General features: G+C 36.1%; 2 protein-coding genes across 2 annotated transcripts; both read left to right on the forward strand.

Annotated features, from left to right (window-relative positions):
* Positions 1-1,327: 1,327 nt before the first annotated feature.
* On the forward strand, positions 1,328-8,478 carry LOC114157949 (flocculation protein FLO11-like). Its single transcript, XM_028039225.1, has 11 exons — positions 1,328-1,474; positions 1,556-1,731; positions 1,966-2,103; positions 2,620-2,752; positions 3,308-3,485; positions 3,796-3,937; positions 5,458-5,595; positions 5,864-5,922; positions 6,018-6,395; positions 7,594-7,670; positions 7,830-8,478. Exons 1-11 carry the CDS (start codon positions 1,367-1,369, stop codon positions 7,914-7,916), a joined length of 1,614 nt encoding a protein of 537 aa, XP_027895026.1. The 5' UTR covers positions 1,328-1,366; the 3' UTR covers positions 7,917-8,478.
* A 1,020-nt stretch (positions 8,479-9,498) lies between these two features.
* Positions 9,499-17,835, forward strand: LOC114157951 (uncharacterized). Its single transcript, XM_028039227.1, has 11 exons — positions 9,499-10,006; positions 10,078-10,259; positions 10,935-11,072; positions 11,597-11,732; positions 12,844-13,021; positions 13,774-13,915; positions 15,115-15,252; positions 16,543-16,601; positions 16,702-16,845; positions 16,950-17,026; positions 17,535-17,835. The coding sequence occupies exons 1-11, from the start codon at positions 9,896-9,898 to the stop codon at positions 17,625-17,627; spliced, it is 1,398 nt and encodes a 465-aa protein (XP_027895028.1). The 5' UTR covers positions 9,499-9,895; the 3' UTR covers positions 17,628-17,835.
* Positions 17,836-23,561: the final 5,726 nt, after the last annotated feature.

Consider the following 23,561-nt stretch of genomic DNA (forward strand, 5'->3'; position numbering starts at 1 on the left):
CAGTGGTCTCCAGGGTATGGTCTCTTTGTGGGTGTCCTTGAAGTGATCCGGGTTCCAGTGTGAGGTCTTGACTGAGTGAGTTTCTTGTTGGGGATGTAGAGGGCGGACAGGTAAGTTCAGGTGCGGAGGAAAAGAGGAGCAAACCGACTGCCAGCTGAGAATCCAGGAACAGTTTATTGAAGATCTGCAGGGACGAAGATGGTACTTGGGCAACCAGTGGGTGTTACGAGGAAGGAAAATCCAGAAAGCCAGAACTTGGGCTTCACAGGGGAATTTCCAAGGTGTCACAAGGAAACACCTGAGAGAGAGAGGTGACAAGGATAATTACTACAAGTAATCTCAGGGATAACACAGAGCGCTAGCTCGGAAGGGCGCAGAGTACCATTACTGGCAAACACTCAGGCGTTGAAGTGCTGGCAGCCTGCTCCTCATATACTCTAGTGGATGAAGGGGGAAAGCAGCAGGCAAACAGAAAAATCCCACAAAGAAACCAAAACCTCAGTTCCCAACACAAACAGAATAAAATGATATGGTACTACTGTTTATTGGCCTAACAACATCAAGTTTTTTAAAAGAGACCTGAATGATCTTTCATATCATTCATGTCCCTGAATCCCAACTCATTTCATGATGCTAAAATAAAGTTTTTCTGCCTTCCTTGCAGTTACATAAAAGACTCTTTGTTTTTCTCACTGGGGATGGTTGTTGATGACCACAGCTGCAGGTTTTAGATTTTTGTTTGGCAGATACATCCTGTCATGATGGAAAAGCTGAAAAGGTGAAAGGTGAAGAGTTATGGTTATAAACAAATAATTTACGTAAACCACGACTGTGTTCATCAACCACAACCTTCATGCAGTCTGGGTCTCCCTGCTTTGCTAACCCCGAGTCCCAGCCTCAGATAAGCACAAGAAAATATATGGATGGTTGAAATTCATGTTTTTAATAATCAAACATTGTATCTTGTAACAAAGGCAGCTATTCTGTGTGGTGGTTTTCAGTGGATGATAGTAAATATTTAGCTGTGTTGGTATAAATAGAGGCTGGAAGAGATTGATATTTTTATAAAAGAAGCTGAGTTTAAAATCTTTTCTCTTCTTAATTTATTCGTATTTCTAAGCAAAAGTTTTGTGACTTTTGTAGTTACTACAACTCATCATTCACATTTTGCACTTTTGAATGTAAACATTCAGCCATCAGATATTTTCATCATAGCAGGTAGCCTCAGGCCAACTATAGGAAAGCATACCATTAAACCTTCTATAAATGGCGCAGTGGGTGTGGACTAGAGCCTGTCTGTGGAAGAATAACTTCATTTGTCTCTAGTAACTTTCAGTCTTTCTCAGGAAACCTTCACTCTGTCAACATGTTGTCGTCTGTGTTGCTGCTGCTGCTCATCAGCGGAGCTCAAGCTTCTTACTATGGCGTCGTCTTTAGCTACTCTGTTGGAGACCTTCAGCCAGATGGATACCCAGTAAGTTGAGCTTCTTTATAAAATATCAGACTTGCTTTTTATAAAGAGTGCATTCAACACCTCCTCACTGAAATTTCACAGGAATCCAATAATTTTAAGGTGAGCTTCAGCTCTTGTGAAGAGTTTAACTCTTGGTACTGTGATGGAGACTGTAGCGAGTACCCAGTTTATCCAGTTGATGAAAGAGGAAGTGATTGGTGTCAGACGGCCTACACTGAGACTCTCTCAGCCTCATTCCTGTCTGCATTAGATTATCCGTAAGTCCAATTCAACATTAATGGAAATATAATTTTGCTATGTTCACATTAAAACTGAGGACTGATGCTGAAAAATCCTAAACCAAACAGCTTCATCAGTCGGGCTGATTGGGTTTTCCTGCTTTCTAAGGAGGAAAACCTGTTACAATCAGCTGATTATCTAGTTTTATTGGTCTTTGATGATATGGTCGTGCAGCATTATTTTCCTAAACATCTCAATATCATCTATTGTAGGTTTGATGCTACAAACTGGACAGAAAACAGAAATGGGATTGAACTATCGGCAGCTACATTGCTCATTGAAATAAGAAACCGTTCTGACATCAACAAACCAAACTCATCACCCCAAACCACCATCATCCCTCTGCTGAGGTAATTCTGGTGATCATTTACAATATTTTATCTACAAACACAGCATTTTATTGACAGCAAAAATATTTAGATAACTGTCATTTGTTTTGTTTTCATCAGCATATACAGATGAAACTCTGCAAATCAGAAGCAAAAGATAATCAATATAATAAAAATCGGACGGTTATTCCTGTTTTACAAAATCGGTTACATATGTTGATGTTTTGATGGGATAATTCAGAGGTTGTTGTTATTCTACAAAGTGAACATTATTGTACTTAAAACAACCTGTCAGATAAATAAATGTAAACTAAATCTAAGTAGGTGTTTTCCGTGGAGAGAGTTAATCTTTGGAAAACTGAACTGAAACTATTCTGGAGGTTGTTCCATAAGAAAGCAAAACCACTGAAATAAAATAGTTGTGGTGAAGAAACCTTGGAGAACTAGTTAGACATGCTTGAATCGTGAAGCAAATACCTAAAGGAACTGATAGAGGTGTGGTTGTGATGTTCTAATAAATGTTTCTTCTTCTGTCAGAGTTCCTTCAAACTGTCAGAGAAACATCAACCTGCTGGTCTCAGACCCAGATGGAGACGACATTAGATGCAGATATGCATTGTTTCCAGAGTGCAACATCTGCACTCCTCCGTCTGTCCTCAGTGTCTCATCAGTGAGTATCAAATCTTGACATTTGCAGTCAGTGACACGGGATAGCCTGGATTTTTCTACTTTGTCATTAAATGTGAAAAATGGCTTGAATGTCATGCATTCGTGACATTCAAATGCATAGATGTCATGAGAGCGCTCACAATTGCAATGGAGTGGCAGTGCAGAGATGCGAGGGCCACCCAACGCTGCCTTTAGCTTAAGCTACTATTGCAATTCTTAAATTTATTTTTGCATTTTCTCTGCAATTGTTCATTGTTGTCTGAAAAGCAATAACGTTGATCTAATCTAGTCTGTTTAAGAGCCACTAGACTCCATCAGCCTGTTGAAAAGCTGAACTGTTGCTACAATGAGGCACTTAAATAGACATGATGTATTTTGTTTGTGTTTTGGTTTATCTGTTTAATCTATTTTATTATATGCGTATTCTTATCAGTTCAGTGATGACAGAGAAATAAACTTTACAGAAAAATGGCAATAAATAGATTTGACTTAATCCATAATTACCTGGTTCAGTTTTAATTTGGGACATTTTGTTCTCCTCTCTGTTCTCTTCCAGTCTTGTTCTCTGTCATTCAGTCCCACCAACAGCAGCGCTGAAGGTCCGTATGCGGTTCAGATGGTGGTGGAGGATTTTACCGGGCAGAACATTACTCTCACTAATGGCAATAACTCACAGGAGGTGAAACCTCAGAATGACGCCATCAGCAAGATCCCTGTCCAGTTTGTTTTCAGAGGTAAAATAAATTCTGAACTTGTTTGAACCCAAAAAGAGCCGAGCTGGATTGGAAAAATCTGCTTTTGTTCTGCGTTTATTAGATTTGAAGTATCAGTAACTACAGATTAATACAGAGAGTTACACATTTTACAGAATATATAAGAAGGAATGCAACCAAGCTAAATATATCCATAGGTGAGGTGGAGAAAGATCTGGTTACATTAAATATTCACCTCTCAAATGACAGCTTCATGTTGTTTTATTTAATGACCAAACCGACCAGTTCCTTTCAGCTTGAATTCATTTGTTTCTTTGTTATTTTCTTCCAGTGGATCCTGCAGCTCCGTCCTGCACAGAAGGTGAATATCTGCCCAGGTTTCTGCCTCCAACTCCTGAACATGGAGCTCAGATCCTCACCAACGTTAACCAGACTCTAGAAATCATCGTCAGAGCAGAAGCAACCCAGGCTGAGTGAGTGATCTCTAAAATTAACCCTTCATGATTCTGGAGTTTAATCTAACCTCATGCATTAAATAACTCCCATCAAGTGCAGCAACATTGATGAATCAAATACAAATGAAACCAGAATCAAGAAACGTTTTCTTCCTTTTGTTTCTGACTCAAAAAACAGTATCAACAGCAGTTGTCTAAGCATAACAGTTATGATGCCAACAAAAAGCGTTGCCAATGCCAACAGAAACGGCAGGCTGCCGTTTTTAAAGTTACACGGTTAAAACTTATCAGCAAAGATTTGGGTGATTTAGCCTGTTACATATCACAAGTCATATTTTCACCATTTTATTCATTTGTGTATAAATGTCAGTTTCAAATTAAATATTTAATAAGCAAGCTAATTTGTCAGTTACACATTTTGCTCCAAATGACAGTTTTACCGTCAAGCTAAATATTTATTTTACCTACTAATTATCTAGCTCAAAATTTATTTTTTATCTCCAAACTAAATTTTTTAGCAAGCTGTTTATTTAGATCAATATATATTTAGTTTAGCTCTAAGCTCAACTTTAAGCTGCAAACTTAATTTGCAGACTAAATATTTAGCATGTTTGTGTTAATATGCAAATTCACTACCAATAAGTGGATGTTGTGTGAGGATTTGGTTTTGTTTTATTTAGGTTTCTGTGTTCCCTTTTTGTCTCCATGTTGTCCCTTTAGCCCTTGATTGTCCTCAGATGTCCCTCATTTCCCCTGATTACCTTCCTTGTGTATTTAAGGAAGGAATACACAAGGAAGGTTCTCTGCTCCTTGTCGGATCCCTGTTGTGTTTATCCTGTCGTGTCACATGTCTTTGATTTTGCCCTGTACCAGTTGCTACCAGAGATTGAGCTCCTAGCCTTTTGCTCACCTGTGCTGCCTGGATGTTCTGTACTTTCATAATTAAATCATCATTTTTCTCACCATAACCTGGATCCACCGCGCCTACCTCACCATCCTACAACCGCACTTTGACATGTTGACTATCAAAATAAAAGCTGGGTCTTGAGAGCTTCCACGTCACTTCCTGGTCAGACTGAATCCTTCCTTTGCAGTAACTGTTGCTGTAGAGATCCATTGTTAAGGGTCTGTAATAACTTTAAAATGGCTCATCTCTTGGTTTAAGCTGAAATGTACAAGAAAAGAAAGCAAGAAATGATGATAAAGAGATGACAGGAACTGATTTGAAAGCAGGAGTCCACTAACGGTTACCAGCAAGTGAACTCACTTTACTTAATTACCTAAATATTTAGCTATGAGCAAAATTTTTAGCTTCAACTTAAATATTTAGTTGGTTAATTAACTAATTAGACGGCTAAAAATTTTATTTGAAACTGTGATATTTATAACTGGATGAAAAACATGGTAGAATTATGACTTTGAAGGTTGAATCCACATTTTATAACCTGAGTGTGTGACTTTAAAAACACCTGATGCCTTTGCAGGTTGGAAAAATTGGAAATATAAATGTAAAAAACTGTCTCTCCTGTTTATTAAAGGACCACTGAGCTCCTGTTCAGCGGACCAATAGGTTTAGCCAAGAGTTCATCAGGATCAGGAAACTTCAGCCTGACATGGACACCATCAGCCAGGGATGCAGGACTGAAACAAACTCTCTGCTTTGTTGTCCAAGCAAAGTTAGTGTCTTATCTTATTAATGTATGGAAAAAAGCTTAAACTCTTAATATTTCTCAAAATGCTGCTTCATATTTTTTATGTGTGGTCTTGTTATTTCTATTCCGATCTCTTAACACCAAAGGGATCTGCATGGTTAATTATTGAGAAAGTCCAAAATCATTTAGTGCTTAATTTGTGTTTGTATAATCTACCTTCTTAATATGTTGTTAAACTGAATTGATGGGTTATAGTTTTATATCTAAGCTGTTTCTCTATTTACCTCCCCAGTTCCTCCGGCTCCGTCTACCAGTCTGACTTTCGATGTGTCTTTGTGACGACTGGGAGCAGTGAGTGGAAATCTCAACTTTTCTTTTCAGTTTGAATTCAAGCAACATTTTTCTGAAGTGATAATGTTGCTGCTGATCTGCTGCCCAATCCACAGCTGCAGCAACTGTTTCCCCTCCCACTACAACGGCAACCGCATCAACTACATTCATGACAATCCAACCTCCATTCACAACTACACCTCCACCAACTACACCTCCACCAACTACAACTGCACCTCCACCAACTACACCTCCACCAACTACACCTCCACCAACTACAACTGCACCTCCACCAACTACACCTCCACCAACTACACCTCCACCAACTACAACTGCACCTCCACCAACTACGACTGCACCCCCACCAATTACGACTACACCTCCACCAACTACAACCGATCAACCCACCACAATAACTGCACTTCCTTCAACTACTACGATTGTGTTCCCACCAACTACCAACCTACCCACTGCAACATTTGCACCAGGACCATGTAAGTGTGACTGAAGTTGAAGTTAGAGATCTTCACCAAACCTGGTAAATTTGTAGTGCTTTAGATTTGCTATTATAAGTAATGGCAGGGAACTAGGAGCAACATTTATGGTTACATTTTTCTTGATAAAGTGCTCCATCGTTGTCCCTGGAACTAAAGAAATGGTCTTTTGAAAGTTTCCATCCACATATTGTTTGACAGTAGATGGTTCATCATCAACTGCTGTGCCGCATCCTAAGCAGCATCCTCATTACATCCTCATTACATCATTACACGCCACTTTGAATTTCTGTATACTGAATACAAAGGAGTACAGTTTACTTTAGAAAAATCCACTTTCACTGAAACAGAACACAATCTGCACTTACGAACAAGAATGTTGGCTTGTGCATGTGTAACTCTTCTATGTTCATCTCTGGTCCAATATGGCCGACTTCACAACAGAGGCAACCTGATTCATTGTATTTATTCAAAAGAGAAAATCAAGGTAACATCAGTCTGACAGCTTCTGCCCCTTTACATTAAATAAAAAAGAGCAAATAACCCTAAACAAACTACAGGGCAATATTTCACAATCAACAGTTAGCTGTAAAATTAACACCGGTAAAATGCAGAGCATTAATAATGACAATACACACGAATCACTGTATACATTTAAATTTGTTGAAAATATATGTCAAAATACAATACTTGTAAAGAAAACAGAGCTGATGCTAACACAGTTAACAGTTAACAGACAGCAACAGAAAAAAAGGGGGAGGAGCCGCCAGTTACTGGTTGCTATGGTAATAAGAGTATAATAAGAATAAGAATAATAATAATAATAAATAATACCGACACATTATTTGACAGTAAGCTATTTTTAGTGAATAATAATAATAATAATAATAATGATAATAATGATAATTACTATCACTATTAAGGTTAATAATGAATAAAGACATTTCTAAAACATATATAAGGAATTTAAATTCCAGGAAAACAGAAACTAAATTGCATTTCAACAAGAAGGAGTTTGAATGGGAGCTAATGGACAAAAAATTCCATAGGGACACATATTTTTGCATTTGGTTTGAAATGGATATTAAAGATTTAAATGTTGGAAAAGATGACTCATCACAGAATACATGAAAAATGATCCTTATTGATTAATGATCCTGTTTTAAGTAGTAATGTTGACTCTCTGTGCTTCTTCTAGATTATGTTTTGGCTCTGAATGCAAAGCTTTACACTTCACTATCACTGGAGAATGACTCTGCAACCATCATAAAGCTGGTCAGTAACCTTGGTCAATGTTAATGATTATCAGTTTTATTCTAGTCTGCTAAGTTTATTTGTTTCTGCAGTAAATTACTTTTGTTTTCCTTTTGTGCATTGCTATTCTTCCTTGACAAAATGTTATTTTAACTTAGGGAATTGTGTTTTCCTCTCCAGATCAAAGATGAGCTGAAAAGACGAGGGCTGCCTCCAGATATAATGTTAAAGCTGTTAAGTGATGGTGTGGTGAAGGCGACAGCCTGAATCTGAGCCTCGATGTGGCTAGAAATATGTTTCCTTCAGTTTTTCTTCACATTCAGGGGGTTATACTTATTTTGGTGAACCATAATGAAAAGTTATTATCCAGAATACTCTAATGCATAATATTTCCAGCTGTTTACCAATTATAAAATTATATAGTAACACTGTTTTGTTGGCCTAGTAATAGAATAAAGCCTTTAAAAAGACAGCTTTTGGAGAAAATTCAGTTTCCAGAAGAGCTTTGTACCAAAACCAAAGATCCTTCATTTAGGATCCCAGACTCGCTTCTCGATGTTAAAATCAAGGTTTTCTGCATTCTTTGCATTTTACGCTGGAAACGGTTCTTGATGATATTTTGCTGACGGCTTTACCTTTCTGTTTTTGTGCAGAATAAATTTCTATTAAAAGTATTTTATGTAGATACAGTCTGTCATGGTTAAAAAACGTGAAAAGCTGAAAAGGCGAAAAGTGAAAAGTTGTGATTATGAACAAAACTTGGCGTGAGAGGAATGCTCCAAATGAAAGTAATTTTACTCTTGTTCTGTTATGAAATGCTGATGAGTTTTGTTCAACTCAGAAGTTTACATACACTCACCATCAACATGAAGGTAAAAAATTAGAAGCCTTAAACAATTATTAGATGTATTCCCTCTTGCATTGTTGTGTTTTATGCAGCAGAACGGCCATGTGAGAATAAAAACAGAGAAAATGGGAAAACACAGTTTTTTGTTTGTTTGTTTTTTGTTCTCCCTATGTAAATAAAGTTTATGACCAAAACATGATGAGTTTCAGAGTAATCCTTCAACACTTGCATTAAACTATGGCTTCTTCTGTGCAATTAAATGGATTTGCTTGTATTTATGAAAAGGAAAAAAGATATGTAAAATCTGTCCTCGTTCAGATAAGGTTTTATCGTTTGAAGTAATTTTAACTAAATATACCAGGACTAGTAATCCGTCCTGTTAAGGAAAAAAAAAAGGAAATCTTTCCCACATGTGACGTGAATCTTCAAAAGTTTATGCAATAGGAGTAAAAATGAGAAACTAAGAGGCCAAACAAATGCCGCCTTCAGGGACGTGTCTGTCCACGTCCGAGGTGGATCAGGCTCTGCTGGTACATTCATCCAGGTGTGAAAGAAGGTGAAGTGATGAATGTGACCCATTAAGAGGTTTGACTGTGACTCATTATGCCAACATGTTTCCTGGCAGAACAACAGAGACAAAGAGGAACCTGTTCCGAGAAATGTAACAGTAAAATTAGATGGCGTAAGCAAAAAGAAAAGGCGGAGCAGGAGAAACTCAAATAAATTCACCAAGAAATGCATAATCAATCAATCAATTTTATTTTTAAAACAAGGCAGTTCAAAGTCACAAAAATACAAAGTCATAAAAGACAGTAAGCAAATAAACATTGCATTTTATCAAGTGCCATCATTGCACATCAAAATGTTGGTCAAAGCTTCATTTATTAATATCCAAAAGTAACTCTAAGCAGCTGGGTTTGTGCTTCTCCATGTTTGGTTCTGGTTCTGGGGATTCAGACCAGAACCAGAACCAGAACCAGTGATTTATAAACTGACAATAATATTTTAAAGTCTATCAATACAGTGAACTGTGAAAAACACCCGTAAAGTAAAAAAATAAAATAAAATAAAATCCTATAAGAAACATAAACAGAAATATTGTGCGTACAATTTCACAAATATCTGAGTTTAAAATTAGTCCCTTTACTGAATTAAATTCCTGTTTAAATGTAATTTGTAATTTGTTTTTGCTGTATTTCAACACCTTCCACCCCAAAGACGGCGACGTTTCCTCATTCCAGGAAAAGTCTGTTTCCTTTGTGTGACTTTATCCTGTCTGACCTTCAGTATCTGTGATGCTTAGCAGACAAAGAGGGAAGGAGTGGGAGTCTCTTCAAGCATAAAACCTTTTGTTTCTAACAACATCCAGTCTGTGCATAGAGGCACTGATTCAGTCAACATGTTATCGTCTGTCCTGCTGCTGCTGCTTCTGATCAGCGGGTCACAGGCTGATTATTATGGCTTTGTGTACAGCTACTCAGCTAAAGACCTCCAAGTAGGCGGATTCCCGGTGAGTTCAAACATTTTATAGCTACTCCTTTCCTCTGGATTTTTTTAAACTCTCTTCCTTTCAATCCACAGACCGTGGCTCGCTACCTGTACAGCTTCAGCACATGTGCAGAGGTTGATGCACAGGTTTGTGGAAACGGCTGCAATTTTTCAGAGATAACCTTGAACAAAATCCAGGAAATCAGCGGCGAATGGTGTCAGAAGGAAAGACTGGTTACCAGTGTGAATAATGGGAGCCAGCTGAGTCAGTTTGGGTGAGTTCACCGCAGAGTAACACAGGAATAAACTCAGAACTGATCAACGTGAAGACATTTAATCATTGTTCTGGAGAAACTTAGTAGAATTGGGTAGCTTTTACTCAATTACATTTACTTAAGTACCTTTTTTGGAAACATGTTCTTTTAGGAGTATTTCTACTAAGCTGTACTTTGTACTTTGTACTTTTACTTGAGTAACTTTATTATCAAGTATTTCTATCCTTACTTGAGTGAAATTTCAGGATTTTCTACCCACTGAATGAAAAACAAACATGTTTTAACCAGAAATTCACCAGACAGACAAAAACTTGCAGTTTCTGTTAAAGTTTCTGAAGTTTTTCATTCAAAGAAACGGATTTGGAAACATTTATTTTGCCTGATTTTGTTATTTTTGTTACTTACATGAATTATTGTAATTTTCGTCCTGAAAATAGCAAACTTTCTTTATATTTTGGTTCATCTAATGTAATTTTCACCCAAACGATTAATAATTTGATCAGTTATTCAGTACTTAAGACTTTTTACAAAATACTTCTTTACTCTAACTTGAGTCATTTCTTGGATGGATTCTTTATACCTTTAATTTTTGAGTGCTTCTGTTGCTTGAGTACATTTTTTGGGTTCTCTGGCTACTAGTTACGTCTGAAAACTTTCTAACTTGTCCCTTTGTAGGTTTTCTGGTGGAAACTGGACAGACAACAGGAATGGGATTGCTTCGTTCAGAGTCCAAATGCAGAATGAGGGAGGAATCCGCTCCGATACCGGCAAACCCAACACATCTCCACTGACCACGGTCCTTCCTGTTCTGAGGTGATTTCAATTTTTCCCTTCTTGATATTTGCATCAAATATAATTGTTAAAATTGTTAAACCTCAATCTGATTTTTGGTCTTATTGATTGTAAGTCCCGTCTTCAAACGACAGGCTTTACATCTAAGTCAGTTTTATCTTTACAGTAACACTAAGCAATAATGTTAACATACAAAAAACAACATGAAAATTAACATATTTTGGTAATCTAGCATTTCCTCTCACATATTTCCTTAGGGACAAAACAACATTCACGCTTTGCTAAAGTCTTTTTCAAAAACTACATACAAGAAAATGTTTTATGACGTAAATGATGTACTTAAGGAGAGAATGGGTTCTGTTAGGGTAAGTTTTTCCTTAAAGGACGAAATGCTTTTTAGGAAACAAAACAATGTGGAGAAAAGAAACATAGAAGAACTGATCAGTCAAGACACTTTTCTTTTAAACTGTGAACAAACTGAGGGTTTTAACCACTGATAGGATCAAAATGTGGGTGTAAAACATTTGTTGGTTTCATTGTTCCAGAGTTCCTTCTAATTGTCAGAGAAACATCAGTTTGTTGGCATTTGACCCGGATGGAGATGAAATAAGATGCAGAGATGCACAAAATGCATCCGAGTGTGATGTCTGCACACCTGCACCTGTCATCGACCTCTCATCCGTAAGTAACACCTGGATCAGGTCTGTAGTAAAAGAACAGATAACTAATTATTCTTTAATGACAATTATAAGAATTATGCAGCTACAGTAAGAAACAATATCTATGCAATTTTCAATAAATTAAACTTTATTTTAGCCAGTGAATTAAACAAGTCTAACTCACTCAGGTTAAAACTGATCAACCAACCAAACTCTATAAATTGAAGTACGTTTTGCATATATATATATATATATATACCATATATAAACGTATTTAAATTTCTAGACAGGTAATCAGGTTAAAGATAAGCTTTAAAAACTACAAATCTGCCAGTTGTCCTCTAGTCATCAAGGAAACTCTTCCAAAGTCAAAGGTAAAAAAGATAAAAAGAAAATGACACCTTAATGTGAGTCTTATAAATTAAAATTTATCTTCTATTTGGCTGGTGATCATTTTATATACCATATAAACTGAGTAGAATTTGACATCAGAGTAATAAGTAATACAGTTCTGGAAAAAGTTAAGAGACCACTTAAAATGGTCAGATTCTCTGATCTTGCTTTTTTATATGTTTGAGTAAAATGATCATTGTTCTTTTATTCCATAAACTACTGACAACAATTTAGTTTTTATTAGCAGAAAATGAGAAATGGTCAATATTAGGGAAACGATGCAATGATTTCAGACCTCAAATAATGCAAAGAAAACAAGTTTACATTCATTTAGAAACAATAATACTGACGTTTTAACTCAGGAAGAGTTCAGAAATCAATATTTGATGGGATAACTATGAGGTTTTCAATGGGGTTCAGTGCAGTGGGCTCTTATTTTTTCCAGAGCTGTATTCTTGGTCCTGACTCAGTTGAACACTGATCTAAATGCACATGCATGTATTCACTCTGTGGAGTTGGGAGCTCATCAAACTTTCCAACATCCTTTCAGATTGAGAGAAATAAAGGAATTTGTTACAGGAAATGTAGACAATTGTTATGTTTGACTGAAATCTGAATCATGTGCTCACAGAAATAACTCAGTTCGCCTGAGTCTGTTCGGCCTTTAGGGTTTCAGCTTGTGTAAACATTTTGTTGTGATTTTAGTTTAGACCCTTTCTTCTCTTTCTGCTTTCTTGCAGTCGTGTGCTCTGACATTCAGCCCCACCAGCAGCAGTAATGAAGGTTCGTACGCCGTGCAGCTCATGATGGAGGACGTTGCCGGACAGACGATCACCTTGACTCAAGCAAATGGTGGAATGTCACAGAGGTACACAGGAGACGTCCTCAACAAGATACCTGTCCAGTTTGTTTTTAAAGGTACAACAAAGGCTTTTATTAAACTCTTTTACATGTACAGAAAATTACTCAAGTCTTCTTTGTTCATCCTAATGAGATGGGTGGTTCTGTTTTGTAAGTCTACTTTTTGAGTTCTTTGCAGATTCTGAAAGTGTAGATTCTAAGTTTTCCTATGATGTAAAACACATGGAGATAAAAAAAGATTAAAAACAGTGCTTTACTACAAGTACATTTATAGTTTAGGAGCATAATAAAAGAAAAATAAACCTGAATTGCTTTGGCAGAAACTAAAGTTTTCTGTCAGTCAAAGAAAGCCTAAAGTAAATATTCATTTTATTTTAGGTGCTAAGATGCAGTTAGTCAGCGTGGGGTGCAGCGGTGTTGGTGGCATGCTGTGTATTGTAATAATGTTCTAAAAACAGACGTTCGATCTGAGAAACTGCAAAAATAATATTCCTGCAGACATGAATTCCTCTGATCATATAGGTAATCCTGGCATCTTTGGCTTTTCTTTTGAGTGACCCAGGCTTAAGCTAATTATCCATTGTTATTTTTAAACACAATTCTTTGGTAAGCTGACTGTAAGTGTCGCACTTTGAGCTTAAATAAACGGTCATTTACTGTATATGCAGTACGTCGAGGACCACTAGGGGGCATCTTCGGACCACCAGGGTTTTGGGGGCACAGCTTGAGAAAGACTGATCTGTGCTTATACACCAACACCTGAAGTGATTCTAATGATGCGCTTTACAAATGTGTTATTTCTGTTGCAGTTGATCCTGTTGCACCGTCCTGCACTGAAGGCGTCTATCTGCCCAGATTCCTGCCTCCAACTCCAGACAATGGGGCAAAAATCAGCACCACCGTCAATCAGACCCTGGAAATCACTGTCAGGGCCGAAGCAACGCAGTCTGAGTAAGAGAAAGCAAAAACTGTTTCGAAGAGGCAGAGCTGAACACAACAACCTGGTAGAAAGAACTGATTCCAGTTCGACGGGTTTGTTGAGACTGGATTGAGCTTAAAGTAGAAACAAGGGGTAGGATTGAACTGGACTGTTTTTGTTATTAGTCATTCAACAGTTTTAGTTTCACTGCAAAGAAGCAAAGTGCGTAGTGTTTACTGGTAGCTTTGATACTTGCATCAAGAATGTCCTGGGCTCAAATCCAGGCCTGAACTCTTTTTGCACGGAGTTTGCATTTTCTCCACATACTCTGAATTGGTCTCGCTAAATCAGGGGTGTCCAAAGTGCGGCCCGGGGGCCATTTGTGGCTCTGGGACTGCAGATGGAGTCTTTTAATTTGTAATTGGGGTAAAATTTGCTACCAACATAATTTTCTTATGCAGGGAAATGTAAAGTACAATAAAAAGTATTCATGTTTTCATAACCAAGTTTTAACAACAGGTAAAACCCAGTGGGTGCAGCAAAAGCAACTGCGCTGCACCCACATCAGCTTTTATTCTTTCTTGAATTTGGCTAAATATAGCAAATGTTTTGAAAGAAAGTGACCCAAATCATGTTATTACTCAAAATAAATTTACTCAATCGAGCCCAAGAGAAACTGAAAACTGGAAACTGTGTTTCTTGTAATACAGCAAACATGCAAAATTAAAGGAGTAGTAAGTAATAAATTTCCACATTTCTGGAAGATTGCAGAGATTAATCACAAAATATTAATCACAAAAGGTTTAGGCAGAAATGTAATCCTTTTATTTATATCTACAATGGCCTGAATAAACTGCTGCAAAAATTCCTTTCAAGTTTTGGTCTAACAATAAATATGAAGCTACTTTGTTAGCTTGATTTTAGGTGTGTTTGTTTTTCAAACGTGATTACGTTTGAATGTTCAATTGTGTATACATTTGGCAAAAGGTTTGGATTCCCCTGATTTAAGTTGTCTGTAGGTATGTGTGGTTGTCCAAGGTGTGCCCTGCCTCTCACCCAATGACTGCTGGAAAAAAATCACTGTTTCCAGCAGTCAGTCTTCTTTCTGCAACCCTACAAGCATAAGTGTGTATAGACGATAGACGGATGGACAAAGGCGGTCATTTAAAATGTGAAGTCGTGTGGAAATTCTGGAAATATCACCTAACAGTTCTGATTTTTGTGTTTGAAGGATCACTGACCTTCTGTTCAGCGGCCCGTACAATGTGATCAGGAGCGAATCAGGGTCAGGAACCTTCACCCTGACATGGACGCCATCAGACTTTGAAGGAGGACTGAGCCATCCCATCTGCTTTGTTGTCCAGGCAAAGTTAGTATCCACTCGCATCAATATTTTTTATTACATGAAAGTCTGAAAAATCCATCCTCAATTTAATTCCAGACCTTGAAACCTTTGCTGCAAATCTTTGCTTCCTTTTTATGCCCATTTCCTGTCTCATTTTTGTCATTAAAAGTCACTAATGCTAAAAAAAAATCTTAAAAAGAAAAGAAACTCTTTGTGGCAGAGAGTCAATAAGGGACTATCTCAGAAAAATGTGCCTTCAAATTGTTAACAGACAATCCACAGTTTGTGATTTTCAATAATTTTTTGAAAATATTCACAAGACGAGATGAGAAGCAGTTTGGTCGACATCTCAGATGATTTCAGGTTTTCACTGGACTCATCCGTAATGTTCGACCGTCCAACACGTCTTCACTAACACTGAAACTGAAGAAAGTCACTGTAAAGCTTTAAAATCAAATCCAAAAAATCTAATCAAGTTTTATGTGTATAGCACTTTAAAACATGAAAACACAAAATGAGAAATTAAAACATCACATTTTTCCATTTACCAGTAAGACACGTTAAAATCAGAAGTGTAGTTTGGTCTCAAAGTATAATCAAAGCTAGCACAGGTGGCGGCGTCTTCATCAATTATATCTATGAAATTGTTATCTGCCATGTGTAAAACATCAGCGGTCAGTAAAAGACAAACTATTAAATAGATACAGATCTGCAGGATACCAGTAAGTTATATTGTGTTTCAATAATATTCTGTCTAAGACACTTCAACACTGAACACTGTAATTAACTCCAACTACTGCAATTAATTCACTTTAAATTGTTACAGAACAACATGATGTCATTGTTTGAACAATTAAAGAATTAATATCGCTTTAAATAATTTTTATTTTCATATTAATTTATTTACCTTTTATTTAATTGGGTAATAACAGTGAGATGAACATGTGATTTACAAAGTAAATGTCTCTAGAGGTGGTTGTGCATTTAGACAGGATGTGGCATTATTAAAAAAAATCAACTTTCTATATCCTGACTAAAATGTTACCATAATCTAGTGATGTTTGAGTCATTTATTGTAGAATCTTTTTCAATAGTTTAAAAAATTGATAATAGTAAAGACAACAGAACTACTTTCTGTTGATCCATCAGTCTAATAAAATGCACTGAAGTTTGACTGTAATGCTACTGAATATGAAAAATCAAAGGGTGTAAATCTTTCTGAAATGTGTTCACTGTGGATATTAACGCATCGCTGTGATTGAATGTAAACTGTATTTAAAGGGTTGATAAAGTTTCTCTGACTTTCTTCCACAGCTTCTCCAGCTCCGTGTTAACCTCTGACCTTCGCTGCGTCGTTGTGACGGTTGCAAAAAGTCAGTGGAAGCCTTGAATCTTTCTCCTTTTTTAAAAAAATTGCTGCCATTTGTTCCTGAACTTCTCTGATTTTTCTTTGCTGATCTCTTGTTTTGTCAGACTCGGCTGCAGCTGTAACTACAACCGGACCCACTACCAGTACACCAACAGCTGCAGTGGGCATAACAACAACCCGACCACCAACGACCAGCACTACATCCATCAGTACCGCTGCAAACCAAACAACACCTGAACCCGGACCATGTAAGTGTCAGAGTTTCACTTTTGAAGCTGTTACTGGGACCTTTAATCTGAAATAGGTTTTAATCTGAACTATTCTGTGCTAAATTTGTGTCCTAATCTTCTAGATTATGTTATTGCCCTGAATGCAAAGATCTCAGCCACCGTGTCACTGATAAATGATAAGGAGGCCCTCGCCCAGCTGGTGAGTAACAGCAATCCCAGCTTCAGCTGGTTTTTCTAGCTAAACTGCTTTTCTCGCTCTCTCTCTCTCCCTCTCTCTCTCTCTCTCTCTTTCCCTCTCTCTCTCTCTCTCTCTTTTTTTTCATAATTCAACCTCCTGGTACTTAAGGACCATTTTCATTTTCAGTCCTTGCTGGTTCCTCTTGTTAAACCCTGTTATTGTCTTCATTCTTCCCTGGTTCCCTGCTGGCCTTTCCATTGGATTTATGGTTTTTGTTCTGCTCTGGCTCCCTGTGATTAAAAAAAGAAAAGAAAAGAAAAAGTTTTCCATCATTTTTTGTTATTAAACATTTTTCTTTTACTTGACTTCTCTGCCATTCTGCATTTCAGTCAACCATCAAAGCACACATCATGACATTATTAAGCTTTAAACACATTTTAAATTTGTTCTGAGCACAAAAATGAATCAATAATGTTTATGATGAAGCATTGATTCTATCTCACTTACAACTGTGTGTTTTCTTTTCCAGATTAAGGAAGAACTGATTAGCTACGGGCTGCCACAAACCATCAGCATTAGCATCCTGAGCAGCAGTTCATTGGAAGTAAAAAATGCCTCATAGTGGCGACTTCTTGCAGGAAAATGGTTTTAGTAACTCGTTGATTCAGGATTTTATTTTTCACACTCTGTAATCAACCACATTTATGAAGCTTTCTGCATGATGATAAACATCAAAATATTCGATTTCATGTTGATTTTACATGGCTTAGCTGGGAATGAATGTTAGACTGAAGATGTGACATACAATAAAATTATTTTGAATACAAAAATTGCTTGTTCTGCAATAAAATAAGTATTTAAAAGTTCATGCCAACAGAGGTTTGGGGGTAAATACCAACCTGGTGCCCATTTTATTGACTCAAACGTTTCTAGTTGAATCTGGAAGGGTTGCATAAATCTCATAAAAGTCTTTGAAAAGAAATTTCTTATCTTATTTTCTGTTATTTGAAATAACATAAAAAAAGTAATGAAGTATCAACCTTTCAGGGTAGGAAATATTGATTCAGTGATCTACAAACATGAAGTTCTCACTGCTGTGTGAGATTTTAATCTCTGATTGCTTTGTAGATCGTTTCCTCATACCAGGTGAACTCCAGGTCTGGCAGCTTATCTGACAAAGTAGAAGCAACTTCTTAAAAAGAATTAACTTCTTTTTTCATTTGAACACTTAAACACTTTCTTAGAAAATATAAAACGGTGGAGAACTGATTACTTTCACAAATTCAGAGCACACTTAGAAAGTCCAGAGAATAATTACTTACTTACATTTATTTAGCAACTCAGAACAAGGATTAGAATCCAGAAAAATTTCCTTAGCAACAACTTTTTAGACTTTTTAGACTTTTTATTCTAACCCAGAAAAGGAATTAGACCAGAGGATGTTTACCTATACTTATCTACCAACCCTGAATAAGAGTATCTAGTTTATTTACTTTGGTATAATATATACATATATTAAAAAGATTAAGATTTCAAATATTCAAGCACTAATTTAAAATTTTGTCCTAATTTAAAACATGCTTGCGTGATACAGCCTTAAAGTGAAGGCAGGATTATTCAAGTATTTTGTAAGAAATAAACTTTTTATTCTTAGTTTATAAATCACTGGATGGTTTGATCTGTTATTATTATTGTTATTATTGTTGTTGTATTAACCTTCCAGACCAGTTCAGATTTTCTTTTTCTAGTCTCTTCTTCGTTACTCCAACTCAGTGGAAATAACAGCATATCACTGCTGCCCCCTAGTGGAAAATTGTGAGAATGAAGCTTGATTCCTGCAGGGGAAAGTGTTAGATTTTCTGATTTCTTTGTACGTCTTAATCCAACTTATTCCTGAAGTTTTCAGCAAACTAAGTCATATATCCTAAAGTATGACTTTAGGATATAGAAAAGTTTGATTTTACTTTCACATTTAGAGTGTTACTCATTTTTTATGGGGTGATAAGTTGGTAATGGTTAAAATGACAGGAGCAAACAAGATGTAATTCAGAATTGAGACCAGAAGATGGAGGAAAATTGTCTTGTCTATTGTTTCTCATTAAATATCCAGATACAAAAACGAAGTACATCTAAAAAATGAATACAACAAGCAGATTTTGTTTTAAAAAAGTAATATAGATACTGTAAATTCCACAAAATTAAAACAAAAACAAAATAGTTTCTTTAATAAAGGGTCAGAATGTAAATAGTTGTGGACAGCACTAATTAAAACTGATTATATAACAGTAGATTAAGAGCCAAACTCTAAACAAATGTTTCCCATGATGCAAGAGTCAATCAGCTCATAACAACATACAGGAAATTATAAAAATACCTAAAAGTTTAACTAAAGATATTAGATTGACTGATCTTGACATAAGAAAAATTTAATTCAAAATCATTTAAAATTAGCCAGAGTAGAGAGACTCAATGCAGAAAGACCCCAATAATCAATCACTGTCATAAACTGATCAGAATCAAAGTTCAAATGAAATTAAGTCGACGTTATGGTGAAAACAGTGAAATATTGAGTCCATATTTTGATGACTTATTTCTCAATGACCAGATGTCATTTTATATCTGGGAATATACCTTTGTCATCACATTATCAGAAAGAATTGGATATAATAGACGTCAAAAACTGTAATGATCAATAAATGATCGACCATCATGTCACAGAGGGGTTACAATTGGTCAATTAAAACAGAAGAGGTGAGTGTATAAACTTCAGAGCATAGTCAAAGCTGAATGATTCAGAGTGTATTTATTATGATTTACTGGTGCCTAATAAACTATTGATCATCTTAAAATAATTGCTTAGTTGCTGATTACTTTATTACTTATAAAAGCGAAGCTACGGCCGTGAAGCTGCTGGTGAAAATCTGCAGAAATCATGAGGCGAAAGGTGAAAGGTGAAATTCACCCTAAGAAAAACAAAAACCACAAAATTACTGGAGAATAAATTACGACTCTGCTTTTTTCCCACCATCTTCGCCCTCAGTATGTTTCATAACTTTGCTAATTAAACATTTTATACAAGTAGAAATGAAAAGTGAAGCTGTTGGAGCTGAGTCATCATAATGATTAAACTATTACAACATAATTGCATAACTTTAAAATTAAATAAGACGTAATGATGAAACAGTTATGCTACACTTCAATACTAGTTTTCCCAAATACTCTTTTTTTTTAAACTATTGCTCAGTATTCAAAAATTTTACTCAAGTAAAAAGTAGCTGACCAAGAAATTGAAAAAGTATTTGGTAAAAAGTTTGCTCAAGTACTGAGTGACTGATCAAATTATGAATCATTTAATATTTAAAAATTTAATGATCAGACGACCAAAATATGAAGTAATTTGGAAATTTGGGGATTTTAATGGCAAAAATGACAATAATTCCTATAAATAACAAAAAATACCCAAATCAAGCAAAAATAAAAAATAAAAATTAAAACACTTTCTGTCAATAAAAAATGTTTGAAACTTTAACAAAAACTGCAGGTGTGTGTTTGTGTCTGGTGGGTTTCTGGTTAAAACATGTTTGTTTTTCATTCAATGAGTAGAAAATACAGAAGTTTTACTCCAGTAAGAGCAGAAATACTTCATAATTGTCATGTTGGACGCTATTCGCTTAACCCACATGCAGAACACAAACAGGAGATGGAGAAATCAGATAAATAAAATTTATTGATGAACAGATCAACAGTAGAGAAATGTGAGTTAGTTCGAGCCCCACTGGATCCGGGGCGTCAGTGATCTGAGGACTGCAGAGATGACAGGTAAGTGGGTAGTTGGAATTATGGGGAAGGAGGAATGGGCTTACTGGGAGAGATGAAGAGGTTTCGCCAGGGAGGTAGGTCGTAGAGAGGCTGGAGTCCGGGTGCTTGCACAAGAGAGGGGTTCCGATGGCGGGGAGTAGCCGAAGGGGGGCACGTAGGAGGGCGGGCAGGTAGTCGGACCGTAGTCGACCGAGGGACGGTTCCACAGGAGCAATCCTGAGAGAAGGTCAGAGGAAAAAGGCTCAGATTAGGAGAGTACACAAATTAATTCTCAGAGAACTAAGCTCAGAGGGGCTCAGGATACCAAAACAGGTATAACACTCCGGCGCCGGCAAACTGGCCACCCGCTCCTCTTATGCTGGTGTTGATGAGGCTGATAACGCACAGGTGCGCAGGGACCATCCTCCTCCAGAAGCCTCCTTGTGGCTCCCCCTGGTGGACAAAACAGCTCTCTACAAAAACTCCAGCCTCTAACAATAATAAAAGTATTCAAGTAAAAACAAAAAGTAAAAATACTCCTAAAACTAAACCTTTTCAAATCAGTTACTCAGTTAATTGTAATTAATTAAATGTAACTAGTCTCTACCCAACTCTCCTATTACTTGTGTCATTGTTTAGATGATTACATTTTTTCTGTGGACTTCAGTAACAAATATTTACAAGTAATTCTGCTTTTATCCCATTTTGGCTGCTCTAAACACATCTGGTTGACATTTGTGTCAAAATATGATAATTTAGATCAGTTTTGAGTTTATTTGAGATGAAAATGTCAAAGTTTAATGGCTGGTTTACTCATTAAAAGCAACAAGGTTTTAAAGTTACTTTGTGTACAGTAGTGTGAAACTCTGTGGCTGTTGCATAAACTGAATCTCATGAATGCTTCCTTTTAAAAAAGAAAGCACTTTTAAAGTTTCAGACTTTGTGGGGTGAAATAAACAGCATAAAGCAGAAGAAAATCCATCTACAAACATAAAAACAAAGCACAATTAAAAAGGATTTACCAGCTGGACGCCAACAAGCAGCTGTTGTTATTCAGGAGGGATTCTGGTTTGGCTACATTTAGCAGTAATTAAGGTGAACAAGCCAGGAATTTAATTATATCTTTTGTATCTTGACAGTCAAAAAGACATGCATGAATCTTTAGTGTCAAGACTTTGAAATGGAAAGTGAAAATCAAACTAAACCACAAAAGAAAACCGGATATGTTCCGTTTATGCAGATTTCAAGTAGTAAAGTTGTAAAGTAAATGTGTTTATCTTGCAGAATATGAATCTGCTGCCATTTTGCTTCATGTGAAGTAACACAGAAAGTCTAAGTTATTGATGTGTAACTCTCAAGGCTTGTTGCTCGCTTTTCACTGAAAGCAGTGCCTCTCTGTTGGAGACAGAAAGAAAAATGAATAATTAGGATCTTTATTTTATTTTGTTATATTATATATTTTTAGACTAATCTAACGATGACTTCTTGTGTTTATCAGAGGGTAGAGTACCGAAAAATTGTGATGACGTAAGAGTTGGTCTACTTCCTCATATTTTACTCTAACTCATTAGAGTAAAATATGAGATATAAAGTGTTGTTTTAAGTCAATTAATTCCATAATATTGATGAAAAAGTGACACAGAATAACAAAAACTGAGGCTTTTTGTAAATCAGGTCACCGCCCTCCTTCATGAACAGACTTTACAACAGCCATAGTTTCACTTGGTTGAACTGGTCAAGACAGATTTTACTGAACTTCATAGATTTTTGTTTTGTTTTACTTTTAATTCCTGTTTTCTTCTCCTCTGTGTCTATTTTAATATTTATTTTGATAAACAGGAATGGCTACTTACGTTGTCAACCTCATATTTACCAAACCGGTGAGACTCCGCCTCTTGTTTCGTTATGTAACGTTGAGTAAAACTGTCGCTGCATGATTCTCCAGCTGCAAATATTCTTACATAGAAAACTTTTTAACCAATCTGAATAAAAACCTGGACTTTACTGCATTATTTTACAACCAGAATTAATTGGAGTGGATGAACTTACCTTAGAATCCGCCTGTATGATTTATTTGACTTCAGTTTTTTAGTAAACAGACAAATTGTAAATCGGAGCTATAAAAATAAACTGAATTTAATTTGTTTAAATATTTTAATTTTTTTTTTTTTTTACTTTGCTACGCAGCAGTCGTTTATACAAGTATTTTCTTGTAACAAACAGAAAGTAAAAGCAGCTGCCTCGAAGGCTTGGTGTTGTTTACGTGATTAAAGTAAAATGTGTTGCTAGGCGACGAGGTAAATGTCAGATTTAATTGTGGTCTTTGAAGGCAGGACTTTTTGTTTTGACGTCAAAACGTCAGAAGCAAATGAGTGAAACAACTAATCTGAAATCTAAAAGTAATTCAGATAAATTTATCCATTCAGCCTTGATTAAAAAATATGTGCATGTTTGGTAGATTAAGAGACAGAGTTAGGTTTATTCATTTACATTTACTTAATTAACTTTTTTAAAAATTTCCTTTTAGGAGTATTTTTACTACCTTGTACTTTTTATTTTTACTTGCGTAATTGTATTATGAAGTATTTTTACTCTTGCTTGAGTAAAATACCTCCATGCCACGCTGCACTGCAGCAGTAATTTATGTAAAAGGAGCCCAACAAAGTGATTGTACACTTAATTTTTATTTATTGATCTCTTTCTCAGTTAATCAAACTTTATACCACGATGTTGTCATTTCAAAACATTTTTAGAAACT

This window comes from Xiphophorus couchianus, chromosome 14 (genome assembly GCF_001444195.1).
Source record: "Xiphophorus couchianus chromosome 14, X_couchianus-1.0, whole genome shotgun sequence".
Classification (NCBI taxonomy): Eukaryota; Metazoa; Chordata; class Actinopteri; order Cyprinodontiformes; family Poeciliidae; genus Xiphophorus; species Xiphophorus couchianus.

Bases quoted from the DNA above. Each gene is read 5' to 3' on its own strand.
- LOC114157949 (XM_028039225.1), top strand. From the start codon at position 1,367: ATGTTGTCGTCTGTGTTGCTGCTGCTGCTCATCAGCGGAGCTCAAGCT. The intron at 2,104-2,619 runs GTAATTCTGGTG...TTCTTCTGTCAG, and splicing joins ACCATCATCCCTCTGCTGAG to AGTTCCTTCAAACTGTCAGA. The intron at 3,938-5,457 runs GTGAGTGATCTC...TGTTTATTAAAG, and splicing joins GCAGAAGCAACCCAGGCTGA to GACCACTGAGCTCCTGTTCA.
- LOC114157951 (XM_028039227.1), top strand. From the start codon at position 9,896: ATGTTATCGTCTGTCCTGCTGCTGCTGCTTCTGATCAGCGGGTCACAG. The intron at 10,260-10,934 runs GTGAGTTCACCG...GTCCCTTTGTAG, and splicing joins AGCCAGCTGAGTCAGTTTGG to GTTTTCTGGTGGAAACTGGA. The intron at 15,253-16,542 runs GTTAGTATCCAC...TTTCTTCCACAG, and splicing joins TGCTTTGTTGTCCAGGCAAA to CTTCTCCAGCTCCGTGTTAA.